This window comes from Notamacropus eugenii, chromosome 5, assembly GCF_028372415.1.
Source record: "Notamacropus eugenii isolate mMacEug1 chromosome 5, mMacEug1.pri_v2, whole genome shotgun sequence".
Classification (NCBI taxonomy): domain Eukaryota; kingdom Metazoa; phylum Chordata; class Mammalia; order Diprotodontia; family Macropodidae; genus Notamacropus; species Notamacropus eugenii.
The window spans coordinates 142,323,979-142,337,432 of NC_092876.1; the positions used below are offsets into that span (position 1 = coordinate 142,323,979).

A 13,454-nucleotide genomic window follows, 5' to 3' on the forward strand; every position below is an offset into this window, starting at 1 on the left:
TCCCTTCTCCTTCACTTCCTTCCAAATGAGTGGTTATGTGATATACCAGCATCTGCACTAGAAACAAAAGGGAGAAAACTCCCATATAAACTTAGATGTCCAAATGAAATTTATTGAGTGGTATTCTTTCCAGCTGGCTGGAGATGGAAGGGAGGCTGAAGTTCTCCAAATTCTCATGCATCAGGGGTTGGGGAAGGTTGTGAGACAGGTCCAGATGTAGTTGCTGAGCAGGAAAAGTGCTATCTCCAGCGTGATAGGGATGTGCCTTCAATTTGGGGGGATTCTTTGGTGGTGATTGGTGGGGAAGCAAGGCATTACCTGATGACCTCTACTTGCAGATCAATGCTTTTAGAATTTTTGAGCATTGTATTTGGTTGAGGGGGATGAGAAGTATAAGGTTGGAATCAACTTCTTTCTGTCTCAGCTACCTGAGGTCTGCTGATGAAGAGAATGTAAAAGGTATTTTCTGTCATCTCAGGTGCTATGTGGCCATTTGAGGCAAGTTGGATGCTTATCTTTGAAGTTGTAAGTGGAGAGACAAGACACCTTCTCGTTTGGTTTTAAGAGTATAAGCAAATACAGCAAGAAGAAATTAAATCTACATTGATAACCAGGATAGCAACCAGTTACTATGGGCATGAGCCTTTCCAGGTAGTTCTGTCTCTAAATGTCATGATCATTGATAGGAAAATAGTCTTGGATTGAACTTTTGAGAAATCCTCCCTGTACCCCTAGATGGTCCTAAGTTCCTGCAAAGAGTAAGGATGTACAAATTTATTCCTCCCTTCGATTTCTGTTTCAACTCTTAAATCTCTTGAACCCATTTACTGCCTCTAAAGCAAGGATTCTTAACTTGGGGTCCATGAATAGATGGCAGTGAATTTGAAGAAAAATTACGTCTTAATTTCTATAAATTGATTTCTTTATACACTTAAAATCATTATTCTGAGAAGTCTATAGGTTTCAGTAGATCATCAGAGAAGTTTATGATACAAGAAAGGTTAAGAACCTCTGCTTTAAATAAGCTGTAGGTATAGCCAACAGTTTAAAATTCACTCAGGGCTTTTTTCTTTTTTTTTTTAGTGTTTTGTATATTCAGGTGTCTTCCATCTGTGAAATGTGCCACTAGACAGTTGTCTGGGGCTAGAACAGAACCTAGTAGAGGTTAGTTTTTTGTAGACTTAGTTTTTTTGAGTCTCAGTTTCCCCAACAGCAAAGTAGGTACATAACTCATAGGATTGTTGTTTGATTCCAGTGAGATAATGTATGTAAAATACTTTGTAAAGTATGCAGTGCTATGTGGATGTAGGCTATTATTGTTATTGTTATTACCACCATCATCATAGACAGATATAGGCAAAGTTGTGGAAGATGAGAAGGTGTAAATGCATTGTGATATATAATGAGTGCCCACAATAATGAAATTACAACTGCACGAAGCAACAATTTGCATATTAGAATTTTAAACTTGAAATTTACAGCTGCAAGATTCCAGTGTTTTGGCTTGTATATTTAGAAGTATAATATCCTTATTATATTTCCTTCTAAGAAAAAGTCCCAGAGAATGAAAACTTCATTTATTTCCTTCTGAGGTAATATCAGAATTGGAGCATCTCTATTCTGGTCAATGAGCTGTTAAATTTATAGTAAGATTACAATAACTGCAACAATGTAAATAAAAGCAATTTGGAAAGGAAACAAAACTTTGGCCAAACACGTTGGTTAGCATTCGTACTATACTTTCAGAGTTAAAGGATGTATCTTTTTTTTTTTGTTAACAATAGATAAACTTTTTCATGGCACATACTTAATAGAGGAATTTATTTGGGTGTTTGGGAAATGTCTATTAAAATTAATTAAAAAGATTGTAATAAAATAATTCAAGGGTTTTTGAGCACTTAAAGCAGGATATTCTATAATCTGAAAGCATTTTGTTGTTTCCTCAACCTTCTACAATGTTGGTGTCTTCTGTCCTCTGTCTAAAACTACCTTTAGTTACCAAAATTCTGCCTAGGCTTTCAGCTTTATTTTTTTGTCCCCCTTGTTCATAGAAATACCAAGAAGCTCTTAATGCTTCTATATATCCTCCTGAAAATGATTTTTGGCGCGTAAAACACCAAATTCACCTCTTTGTTTTGGAATTTTAGATGCACTACCTCGTCTATGGAAATGGGTTCCAGACATGGGAATATTCCCCAGCTTATGCAATCCGATCCTATGCTTACCTGTGGCTTCATGCCTTGCCAGCTGCATTCCATGCAAAAGTCCTACAAACTAACAAGGTAAGAGAAGACCTAGCCTGAAGTACTTGTCTCTAATGGTCCAAACAACTGAGTTTCTTTTTTTATTTTTTTAACCGAAACCTGAAATCTAAGGTAGAGATTTAGGTAAATAGAAATAAGGGTTTTATCATTAGGTATAGGGACCTAGGGCTTTGAGGTAAGTGCATGGTAGTGGCATAGATAATAGTGATATTTAGAGAAAAGAATTCTTGTTCTGCATAGAAAAGATTAAATGGAATGGAAGCTGGTTTGGAGGCCAGTGACAGTTGTCCAAATTTGAGGTAGTTAAGGCCTACACCTAGCTATATACCTTTCCAACTGAGTATCTTCTTCTCCTGTTGCAAGTTTAACATATTGCTTTTATTTATTGAGCCTCTATAAACTCTCCATCAATCAGCAACATTTATTGCTGACTGTTAATTACTGTTTGTTGAGTCATGACTATGAAGAGTCATGTGTTTTTAATACATCATGAAATCTTTTTTGTGAAAGGCACAATGTAGAAAGAGCAGTGGGGTGTCCTCGGAGAGTTTGTTTGACTTCAAATTCAGCAAATCTAAAGCTGAATTAATCATCTTCTGTCCTAAAACTCAAAATTTTCCAGTTTCTGCCACCAATGTCTTCTTTGGTTCTTAGACGTTTTGCAGTGCCAGTTTATACATAAAACAAATTTCAATGAAATTCTATTTATGCCCTCTGAGGCAAAGCTGGAAACATACATACTTTCTGTCTTTTAGGTGATAGCTCATCAAATTTCTGAAGACAGGTATCATGTTTCCCAAAAGGCTTCTTTTCAAGTTTCTTTAACAGATCTTTGTATGTTACATTCTCTAATCCTGTCTCCATCCTTGGAACAATCATGTCATCCAGAACTAATGATATCAATGTGCATAAGTCTTCTTAAAAAGCAAACTCACTATACGACAAAACAAAAATAATACACATTTTTAGATCACTTTTATTTGTAGAATCATGGAATCTCAGTCAGAAGAATGCAGCATGAACAGAAATGCCATGTTCTCCTGACTTGTGATTGTTCATTATCTGCTTAAAAAATGACAGCGGTGGGAATCTATCATCTTCCAAGTTAATCCCTTCCATCTGAGGGGAAGTTTTCTTTACCTCTGACCTAATCTACCTCTCTGCAATATTCCCCCCCCCTTTTTTATTCCTAGTTCTGTCCCTTGGGTCCAAGAAGAATAAGGATCCACTTGTCTTCCAGATGATAGCCCTTCGTATACTGAACTCAGCTTTCACATTCTCATAAACCTTCTTTGGCTGTTTGTCCCCACTTTCTTCATGGAACATAAATGGGGCAGGGTACTGTGGCATTCTCATCTCCTTTGTTTGGAATTTAATATAGCTAAGATTACTCCAAGGTAGCTAGATATCTCAGTGAACAGAGCACTCACTAGGCTTGGAGTCAGGAAGACCTGAGTTCAAATAAGCCTCAGACATTTTCTAGCTGTGTGATCCTGGACAAGTCACGTAATATCTGTTTACATCAACTACCACATCTGTAAAATGAGCTAGATAAGGAAATGACAAACTTCTCCATTATGTTTGCCAAGAAAACTCCATGGGTAGCAGTAGAGTGCTCTAGTCCATGGGGTCATGAGGAGTTGGATGGGACTGGATAACAACAAGATTGCATTAGTATTTTTTGGCTATTTGAACACACCTTTGACTCATTGGACTTGCAAGCCACTAAAAAAATCCCTTCATCTTTTGCACATGTACTAATTTAGCTAGGACCTTCTCTATCCTGTCCTTGTACTGTTGGGGTTTTTTGTAGCCCAGATACAGGATTTTACTTTTCTCCCTTTTAAATTATTGGAATCATAGCATTACAGATTTAGAACTAAAGGGAACCTTCAAAGTCCAAAAAACTCAAGTCAACCTCAGACACCATCTTCTTCTCCAGCTGATCCCTATTCACCTTCATTTGGCAGCAGGGATGAAAATGAAACCTGTTATCCTGCAGTCTTTTATTTCTGATTGGGAAGCATGTTAGAGTGCTCCCAAAGCCATCTGGGTTCTTTCTGGTGATATCATTTGTCTCCTGGTAAGCTCCTGACAGATTTCAGGAGGTTTTCCCTTTTGTACCAGATACAGCCTCATTCACCTAAGGTCTCCTTAGTAGCTCTGGTGCTGCCAGCCATTCCTGTCCACCTCTTCCTCTTCTTCTCTAACCTTCCTGGAAGTGCCTGTGTGTCCTCACCAGCCTTCCTTGTGCCATGTGGAGTGTTTTCCCCTCAGAGGATGCAGCCCTGCCTTCTACAGAATGAACATCATGATTTTACACTGTTCCAAAGAATCACTGTGGGCTCTTCCCTTCCTTTTCTGCAACAAATTCTTGTACTTGCCAACCTCTAATTCTTCTTGTTTTTTTCCTCTGGAGCATTTCTTCCGTTCTTTCAAGGAACTCTTCATTTTCCCCAATAACTTGGAGAATAGAGAAATATTCCTTTAGCCCTGTCTCCTGGTGATTAGATCAGTTTGTGGTGAGTACATGCATAGTTATTATTTGTGACTGGCGGAAAAACAGAGTACCATGTTCTCTGCAAGTTCATGAAAGAGCTCCACCTGCCTGCCATATTTCCTGGAAGTGAAGTCTTCGGTCCTCTGATGTTTTTGTGATGAACATGTCTAATTGCTGTGGGAAACTGCCTGTTTTTCTTATGGAGGGTTCAGTTACTTGGGGCTCCTGAGAAAAATTTATAGAGGCCCTTCTTGAAATAGGATGCTAGATTGCTCAGCTCCCTCTGATTCTTAATGTATAGGCTGCTTTTAGAGTCCTAACACAAACAAGCCTATTAGCCATGGAAAGGTCCTAAGGAGACATCTGGCTCCAACCACTTTGTACATCTTCCTTCCAACTCCCTTTCATGTTATGGTATCACCTCCCTGATGTCATGAGCGTCTTTGAGAACAAAGGACAAGCCACAGCAACAGTCCTCTGTACTGTTCTCTTCACTCATACGCTGTTCAGGCTGAAGATAGCCCCTTCCATGCTCTGATTTAATAGCCTCTATTTCTGAATATAGGATCACCACTTTGGAGCTGGGAACGATCTTTATGGAGGCCATCTAGTTTAGCCCTCTCATTTTATAACTGAGGAAGCAGACTCAGAGAGGATAAGTGACTTGTCTGATGCCACATAATTAGTAAGTGGCAGAATTGGGATTTGGACCCTTGATTCTAAATTCGTTATTCTTTCGCCTATCAAATAATTTAACTCAGTGAGAACAACATTCTTGTTAGCTATTAGTAAGTATTTTGTGACAGGGAAGTGTTGGATGTAATGTAAAATCTTGTATGATGCTTCACAATAGTTTTAATTTTCCCCTATTCTTACAAGCTATATTTAGAGGTTGTTTAATTTTACTGCATTTTTTGCTTTTAAAATTTTGAGAATTTATTTTAAAATTTGCTACCTGTGAATAACTGTAATTTTGCTGGAACTGTGAACCTATTTTAAAAATAATGTGTACTATCTCAAGACCACTTGAAGTAAACCTATATTTGAGACAGTTATTACTTTGTGTTTTTACTGTATTGAAGATTTTGTTCTCAATCAGCAGGCATTTATTAAGTGCCTACTGGGTGCCAGTCCTTTTGCTATACACTGGAGATATAAAGACAAAATGCAAAACAGTCTCTGCTTTCTTAATGGGGAGACAGTGTGCACAGGTATAGGCATATATAAAACTCATACAGTGTAATCCAGGGAAAAGGCACTAGGAGTTTGGGGGACCAGGAAAGATCTCATGTCTTCAAAACAGGTTTGTGGATTTCTTATGTAGAGCTGAAATTTGCATCACTATAGTTTGTCTCCCTGTGGGGCAAGCAGAACCTATAACTCCTCTCTGTGTGTCATTTCCCTCCTCTCTTTGGCATGTAAAACCCTTTATAGTTTGGTTCCATTTTCTCTTTCCAGATTCATTCTCCTTCACCCTCAAATTTTAGCCTAATTAGCTTAACTGTTTGTTCCCTGTGTGTAGCTCTCCATCTTTAGCCTTTTTACCTTTGCCCTGGCGATCCTCCATGCCTGAAATACTCTCTCTTCTCACTGTGTCCTCTTAGAATTTGGGATTCTTCCTTCCTGACCCTTCCAGTGGTTGGTGCTGTCTTCTCTTTTCCCTACTTTGATTTTTTATTTACTTATCTATTTCCATATAGTATCCCCTAGTAAAATGGAAACTCCTTGATTTTAGGGAATATTTATTTTTTTCTTTGTAACCCTGAAAACTAATATAGTGTCTTCCATTTAGTAGATGCTTAGTAAATGCTTGTTGAATTTTGCATTACAACCAATCACATATTTGAAGACAGTGATCATGACCCTCCTAATTCTACCTTTTTTTTAAGCTAAACATCCCTATGGCCTTCAACAGATCTGTTTATGGCCTGGTTTCTAGTCCTCCCCTCATCCCAGGTGGTGCTCAGTTGGTCAGTGTCCTTCCTAAAATGTGACTTGTTGGTTATTTTTGTTCATTAGGAGGGCCTAGTTGCTATGGTGATTGAAAATTGATGGTATTAATAAAGAAAATTGATATGTCAAGTTATAAGCACATTATCCTAATGCTTTTCATTTAAGTTAGTTTCGTTCTGAGCAGCTTAAAAGTACTTTAAGGTATAGCAGATATAACCATGTAAATATTTCGGAAGCTGTTTGGCATAACCCATATTGTCCTAGCTATTTTCTCAGTTTTATTTTTCAGATTGTTTTAGTTAATGTCTCTGACTTCTGGTTTTTTTCTGAATTTCTTTTAGGTTCTCGTCTTTTACTTTTTGCGATGTATCCTGGCTTTTGTGAGCTCTGTTTGTGAACTTTACTTTTATAAGTGAGTACAAAAAAAGCTTTGTTGTAGAAAATCACTGTGTAGGATACCATATAGAATGCATTATCCTCCTGATATGCATGACAGTGGCTGAAACTTGCCCTCACTCCTTTTCCTCCCTCCCATGCGATTATCTGTGATGTGATTTTTTTATTTAAAATAAGCAGTTTGTTTTGGACAGAGTCCTTGTGGCTATTGTTTTTCTTACACATATCTTCTCAGATATCTGTTTTTTATGCTGATCACTTTAATTCTGTTTGTCCACATGCACTGGAACTTGTAGTCAGAAGGTCTGTGGTGAAACCTGAACCCTTGACAAGTTTTGTAACCTTGGGCAAGTCACTTAACTTCTGAGCCGTAATCTAAGGCAGGCTCTTACTTTTATATGGAGGAGACCACATAGCCTTGGAGGCCCCTGCCACACTGGTGTTCCATGTTTCTGTGTGTAAAGTGGGGATAATAATATTAATATTACATTTAAAAAGTTGTTGGGAGAATCAAATGGTATAATGTATGTGATTTTGCTTTGCAACTGCCACATGTTCTAGAAGTGTAAAGATTTTTATATTTCCTTGATAATATAGGCTAACATTTTTTTTAAAATCTCTAATGTGTTACATAATGACATTATTTTTCTTTGCCCTCAATTTTAGTGGGCAGAGAGGTGCTGCAATGAAGGGTTTATCTCTTTTCTGACACCCAACAATGCTTTCCATATCATTATTTGATGGTTTAGTGATTGATGAATGCCTCAGTGAGATCTTAGTAGGCTAGATATTTCGAGGAGAGTCTTAAATCTCTTTCCTCTCTGTCCTCTATTTAAGCCCTTTAGTTTCCTCTCAGTTGTTATAATCGTATCACTTTTAGTTCCTATCTCCACATGAGCTCTTTTGTTTCAGGCTGCTCACTCTTAGTTTTCTCATCAGTGTAGAGTCTTGGATGAGCTTGTCACCAGGGCCCTACATTGTGATTCAGATTATCACCAAGCAGGGTGGCAGTTTTTGTCTTCTTATTTGAAGGCTTGCCATGTTTGGTATTTTCCTCTTTCTTGTCTCGCTCACAGGGCTGTGTGCAAGAAATTTGGCCTCCACGTGAGCCGACTGATGCTGGCGTTTTTGGTTCTCAGCACTGGGATGTTTTGCTCATCGGCAGGTAAGAGGCAAGGGGAGGATATGTCCATAGGGATTTTGTAGTTGCGATGAAAGAGGGTGCTTGGTCTCAGTGTAAGTTTAAAAAGCAAAGCCACAGGATTCTTTACAACATAAAATGAACCCCAGGCCTTCCTGTGCTGTTGGGATAGAAGACAATAGTTTTGTGATTCTTCATGAGGGAACACTTTCTCTCAGGAAAAGCTTTTCTCTGGTTGTGTTCTGAAGTGTTTTTCCAAGTTGGAGATAAATGTAACAGACCAGAGCCATGGTTTTTGTTTGTTTTTGTTTTTAGAGCTACAGTTTACAGCCAGGGCTTTGGCTTAGAGAATTCTGAATCAACCCTCCTGGGTTTGTCTAGATTTCCCTACCCTTCTCTCTATACATTAGCAAATGGAGTTATCAGCCCTCAGTGTCACCAATATTATGCCACCTTTGTCTGGAAAATCTGCCTTTCAGAGTATTTTACAGTCACTTTATGAGTTGTTCCCAAGATTAGCATTTGGTGGAGGTGCCAGGATTAAATGTGATTTTGTATATTGCAGTTAAGAAAGTTAAGGCCTTAAAGTTATCCTTTCTGTCAGAGCCAGCTCTGCTTCTTCATTCAATTCTTGTTGAAATTGGGTGCTAATTATTACTTCCCCAGAAAAGGAGGAGTAGGAGAGAAGCAGCAGATGGGGCAGGAACTATCCTTTGAGGAGCACTGTGGCACACCACTTCATTGCCAAGTAGAGCAAAATGTAAGAAGTCTTCACTTCAGACAGTGAACAGATGCACTGGTAGAGTTCCTTTAGCTCACGGCGTGAAGCTTTCTGTCAGGAAGATCCTGGTCCCAGCTAGAGGGAGGCAGTTTGTAGCCCTAACCACCCAGTGACTGCAGCTGCACAGTACCTGGGTCTAAACTTGGCTCTGTACTTGTACCTGTGACACTTTCATTTAAGTCATTTCACTTGTGTGGATCTCAGTTTCCTTATTCTCAAAATGAGCAGATAGGACTAATTGATCTGTTAGGTCCCTTTGATTCCTTAAATGTGACATGATGCTCTTATTAGAGGCTCCTCAAGGTGGGGTACCCAGTTTTCTGATGTACTAGTAAGTGAGAAGAGTGTCCAGAAGCTAAACTGATTGTATCAATGGGTTCAGGATGACCAGAGGGTGCACCTGCCAAACCTCTATGCTCTGGAAAGGCTCTTCTGGAGCCCCTGTGACTACCATGAGGCTACAGGTTTGGACCAGAGCGTGCTAGAAAACTGGCAGAAGTAAGCCCTCCATGACAGCTGTAGTTCTCTTGAAGCCCTGATCCCAGTGTGCACATGAAACCTGCGGATAGTCCTGTGGGTTCCTGGGGTACAGTGAATATAAATTGCAGGATGTACCTAGTGGTCTTGGGCTTTCATGTGAGGTGTCCTTTAGGTACATCTTCTGTTTTGTTTGGTGCTTATAAGTCAGGAAAGAGTTAGCTGCCATTGAAATGGAATTTTAAAAGAATGAGTGCTTCTTACTGTCCATTTCTTAATGGGGTGTTGTCTAACACACCAGCAAAGAGCAAACTCTTCTGGTCTCTGCTACCTTACAGCATGTGATAGCTTTTAACCTTAGTGAAGATTTTGATAAATGTCTTATCTTTGTTGTTGTTGTTGTTTTTGTAACATTTCCATCCTTTTTCAGCTTTCCTTCCTAGCAGCTTCTGTATGTACACGACTGTGATAGCTATGACAGGCTGGTTCATGGACAAGACCTCCATTGCTGTGCTGGCAGTAGCAGCAGGGGCTATCCTTGGCTGGCCGTTTAGTGCTGCTCTTGGGTAAGAAGATAAGTCAGATTCCTTTCCCCCAACTCTCAACCATCAATCACATGTTGACTCTCAAGGCTGCAAACAATCGGAGCAGGTCACAAGTCTGTAGACACTAACTGGATCTATAACATGGCTGTGATGTTGAGGAGGACTTATTGGGACTTAGGTGCACCTTTTTGAGCCTGAGAAGGCCAATTCTGTTCAGTTCAACAGCATTTACTAAGTGCTGGCATGTGCTGGTGCCTGGAAAGTAGGCACTGAGGGTACAAAGATAGAAGTCCTGCCAAAACTTACATTCTAGTCAGCAGAAGGCCCACGGGCATGGATTATACAGAGTGGTGCCAGATCTGACCAGTCACTTCTGCCTAATAGATTAAATTGAACTAATTAAATTAAATTCATCTAGCCATGATTATATATATCATATATTATATTATCATATTCATATATTGATGTCTGTGCATCAGAAAGGTACAGTGGAAAATATAAAAAAAGTAGAAGAAAACTTCTTTATTCTCCAGGAGTTTGCTATATAATTGGTGAAACAAAAAATACCTCAAGCAGAGTTGTTAAACTCCCTGGATGGCCTCCAAGCAGAATCAGATTTAAATGTAATTGGGAAATGTTTAACAAAATAAAAATACAATACAGCATAGATAATGTTAATTTGTGGTTTTATAAGTCAGTCTGTAGCCTACTGGATCTATTTCTATTTGAATGTGACACCACTGCCCTGGAAGGCAGTGCCAAGGCTTTATATAAGCAAATGCATAATAAGATTGTAGAGACTAAACAGAAGTATTGATGAAATTCAAAGTAAAGGGAAGTTCCTTGAATGGTTGAAAAATTCCTAGAGTTGGTTTAAAAAAGTTTCATGGTGTAGTTGAACTTCAGTGAAAATTTAGAATCTTTCTGGGCAGAAAGAAATAGGGAAGACATTCCAAATAGGGAGCACAAGACCAGCCAAGTTATGGAGGTAGGAGCACGTATGATTTATCCTGAGTATGGAAAGAATGCCTGCCTTGCTAGTGAGTTCAGGTTGATTTGTTTAGGAGTCCTACGAGATGCTGTCAGATAGGCAAGGTAGCCCTCGTTGATGGACCATTTTAAATTCCAGGTTGAATAACTTAGATTTCACTTGATAGAGAACCATGGTATATGTGTGATGGGGATGGGGGTGAGGGCTTAATGAGGGGTTCTGATGAGATAAGAGGTTGTGAAGGATGGGGGCAGAGTATGAGGGATCCTTGGGGAAGGGGAATGAGGGGGAGTGGGAAGTAGGGTATCTTCTCTTCTCTAGGAATCTTATTTCTTGTTCGTCATAGTTCAGTAACCTCTGATCATAGACATCAAGTGAGGCATAAAACAGGAAGATGAATGCTTTCCAAAGGAGTTCACCATTGTCATAGAGGAGATCCAGCTGAATCCAAGTTGAAGTCCTGTTCCATGTTAGATAGTGAGGTCCTTCAGTGCATCTGCTTCCAGATAGCATCATTCTGATTACATCAGAATGTAATCAGTGGACGTTACTGAGGCTCCTGGATGATATCCAAAGCTCGTCAGAAGAGTTTGGCCAGTGTTCTATAAAGGAAAAAAGAAACAAGCAGATGAAGAATAGCTATTGTCCAGATTTTGATGTACAGTTAGATAGGCGGGTGTGTGTGTGTGTGTGTGTGTGTGTGTGTGTGTGTGTGTGTGTTTTCATGTATTCATGTTTAAATAGTGAGTATATTATCTTTAGAAAATTGGAAAGCTACTTTAATGACACTGTATTTCTCCCAAAAGTAAAAGCCCCTTTTTTTAATACCAGCACTGTTTGAGTATTGAATGACTTCAAGTCTCCAAAGAATTGAAATATATGTCACTCAGGGGCCTCTGGAGAGGCACATGGCAAGTGTTAGTGTGCTTCACCACATAGCAAGTAAAGGACACCTGGAGTAAAGAATGTAATCAAAGACATGTATAATTGAATGAGGAGGAGGGGCAGGAGGGACGAGTTGCAATCTGCATCTTTGGAGGGAACATCTGTATCATGGAGCTAATGAATTCATTTAAGTTAGGCAGTTCAAGGGATGCACTTGAAAACTACTGAAACATGGGTCAAATTTTCATTTTTAGAGTCCTTAACATGTGGGTGATTGTTAAAGTGATGAAAGTGGATGGGATACCTACTCCAGGGCAGTAGGAATAGAGGAAGGCTAGAAGCTTGTTTGGACAAGGATCTCCATCATTGAATGGCAGAAGGAATAAGTGAAGCAGACAGATGAGCCCTGAGGAATCAAAAGTACTGAAAAAGAGAGATTCAGTCACTGCTGTCAAAAACAGCAAAAAGATCGAGGTGGGAGATGAGCCCTGAAGAAATTAAGCCCAGAAGAGGCTGTTGGTGACGGTAGAAAGATTGCTGATCATTTAGAAGAGATCATAGGCTCATAGATTTAGAGTCGGAAGGGGCCTAAGAGGTCATGAGAACTAACCTGATTTTACAAGTGAGAACAGTGAGGCTCAATGATTTATCCAAGGTCACTGACCCAGCTCGTAAGTATCAGAGGCAGGATTTGGACCCAGGTCTTCCTGACTCCAAGTCCAGCATCTTCTCCCCCAACACCATGCTGCTTCCAGATTGGGGGATGATGAAATGAAAGCAACCAGATACAATTATACTTATTTGAGAAGTTTAGCTGGGAAAAGGAGATAAGTAGCAGTAGCTGGAAGGGATATAATGAATGATCTATAAAAGGACTTCAGGCAGTCAATTAACCAAGCATTTATTGAGCTCGACACTGGTATAATAGATAGAGCACTGGGCTGGGAATCAGGAAGCCTCATCTTTATGAGTTCAAATCTGGCCTCAGACACTTACTAGCTGTGTGGCTCTGGACAAGTCACTTAACCCTGTTTGCCTCAGTTCCTGATTTGTAACATGAGCTGGAGAAGGAAATGGCAAACCACTCTAGTATCTTAGACAAGGAAATCCCAAATGGAGGAATGACTGGAAAACAACAAGCACTGTGTATATAAATACAAATTTGAGCAAGTTCCTGCCCTTAAGTTTACATTCATTTTATTCTATTTTTTTGGAGGCAGTCAGGGTGAAGTGACCTGCCCAGGGTCACACAGCTAACGTCTGAGGCCAAATTTGAACTCAAGTCTTCCTGCCCCCAGGCCAGTGCTTTGTCCACTGTGCCATTTAGCTGCCCCAGCTTACATTCTTTTTTAAAAAAAATTGTATTGGTTCTTTTGTTTTTAGATTACCTTTACTTATAAATTTCTCACTTTCCCCTTTTCCTGCCTTGTAACAGACTCAAAAAGGAGTTGTCAGTCATTTATTAAGCAGTCATTTATCAAGCCCTTACTATTTGTGAGGTACTGTGCTAAGCTCTGGGGA

The 13,454-nt window shown here is 39.4% G+C and overlaps 1 protein-coding gene across 2 annotated transcripts in view; it reads left to right on the forward strand.

Moving 5' to 3' along the window:
• ALG9 (ALG9 alpha-1,2-mannosyltransferase) overlaps positions 1 to 13,454 on the forward strand; it is a 119,391-nt gene that overhangs the window by 8,451 nt on the left and 97,486 nt on the right. The window contains exons 1-5 of one of the 2 annotated variants that reach the window (XM_072611130.1): positions 569 to 651; positions 2,148 to 2,282; positions 7,059 to 7,129; positions 8,190 to 8,278; positions 9,943 to 10,078. In XM_072611130.1, coding sequence (XP_072467231.1) covers positions 2,148 to 2,282; positions 7,059 to 7,129; positions 8,190 to 8,278; positions 9,943 to 10,078 — 431 coding nt within the window. In that variant the 5' untranslated portion in view covers positions 569 to 651. Of the gene's footprint in view, positions 1 to 568; positions 652 to 2,147; positions 2,283 to 7,058; positions 7,130 to 8,189; positions 8,279 to 9,942; positions 10,079 to 13,454 lie in introns of those variants that run through there. The other variant, XM_072611129.1, reaches the window with a different exon arrangement.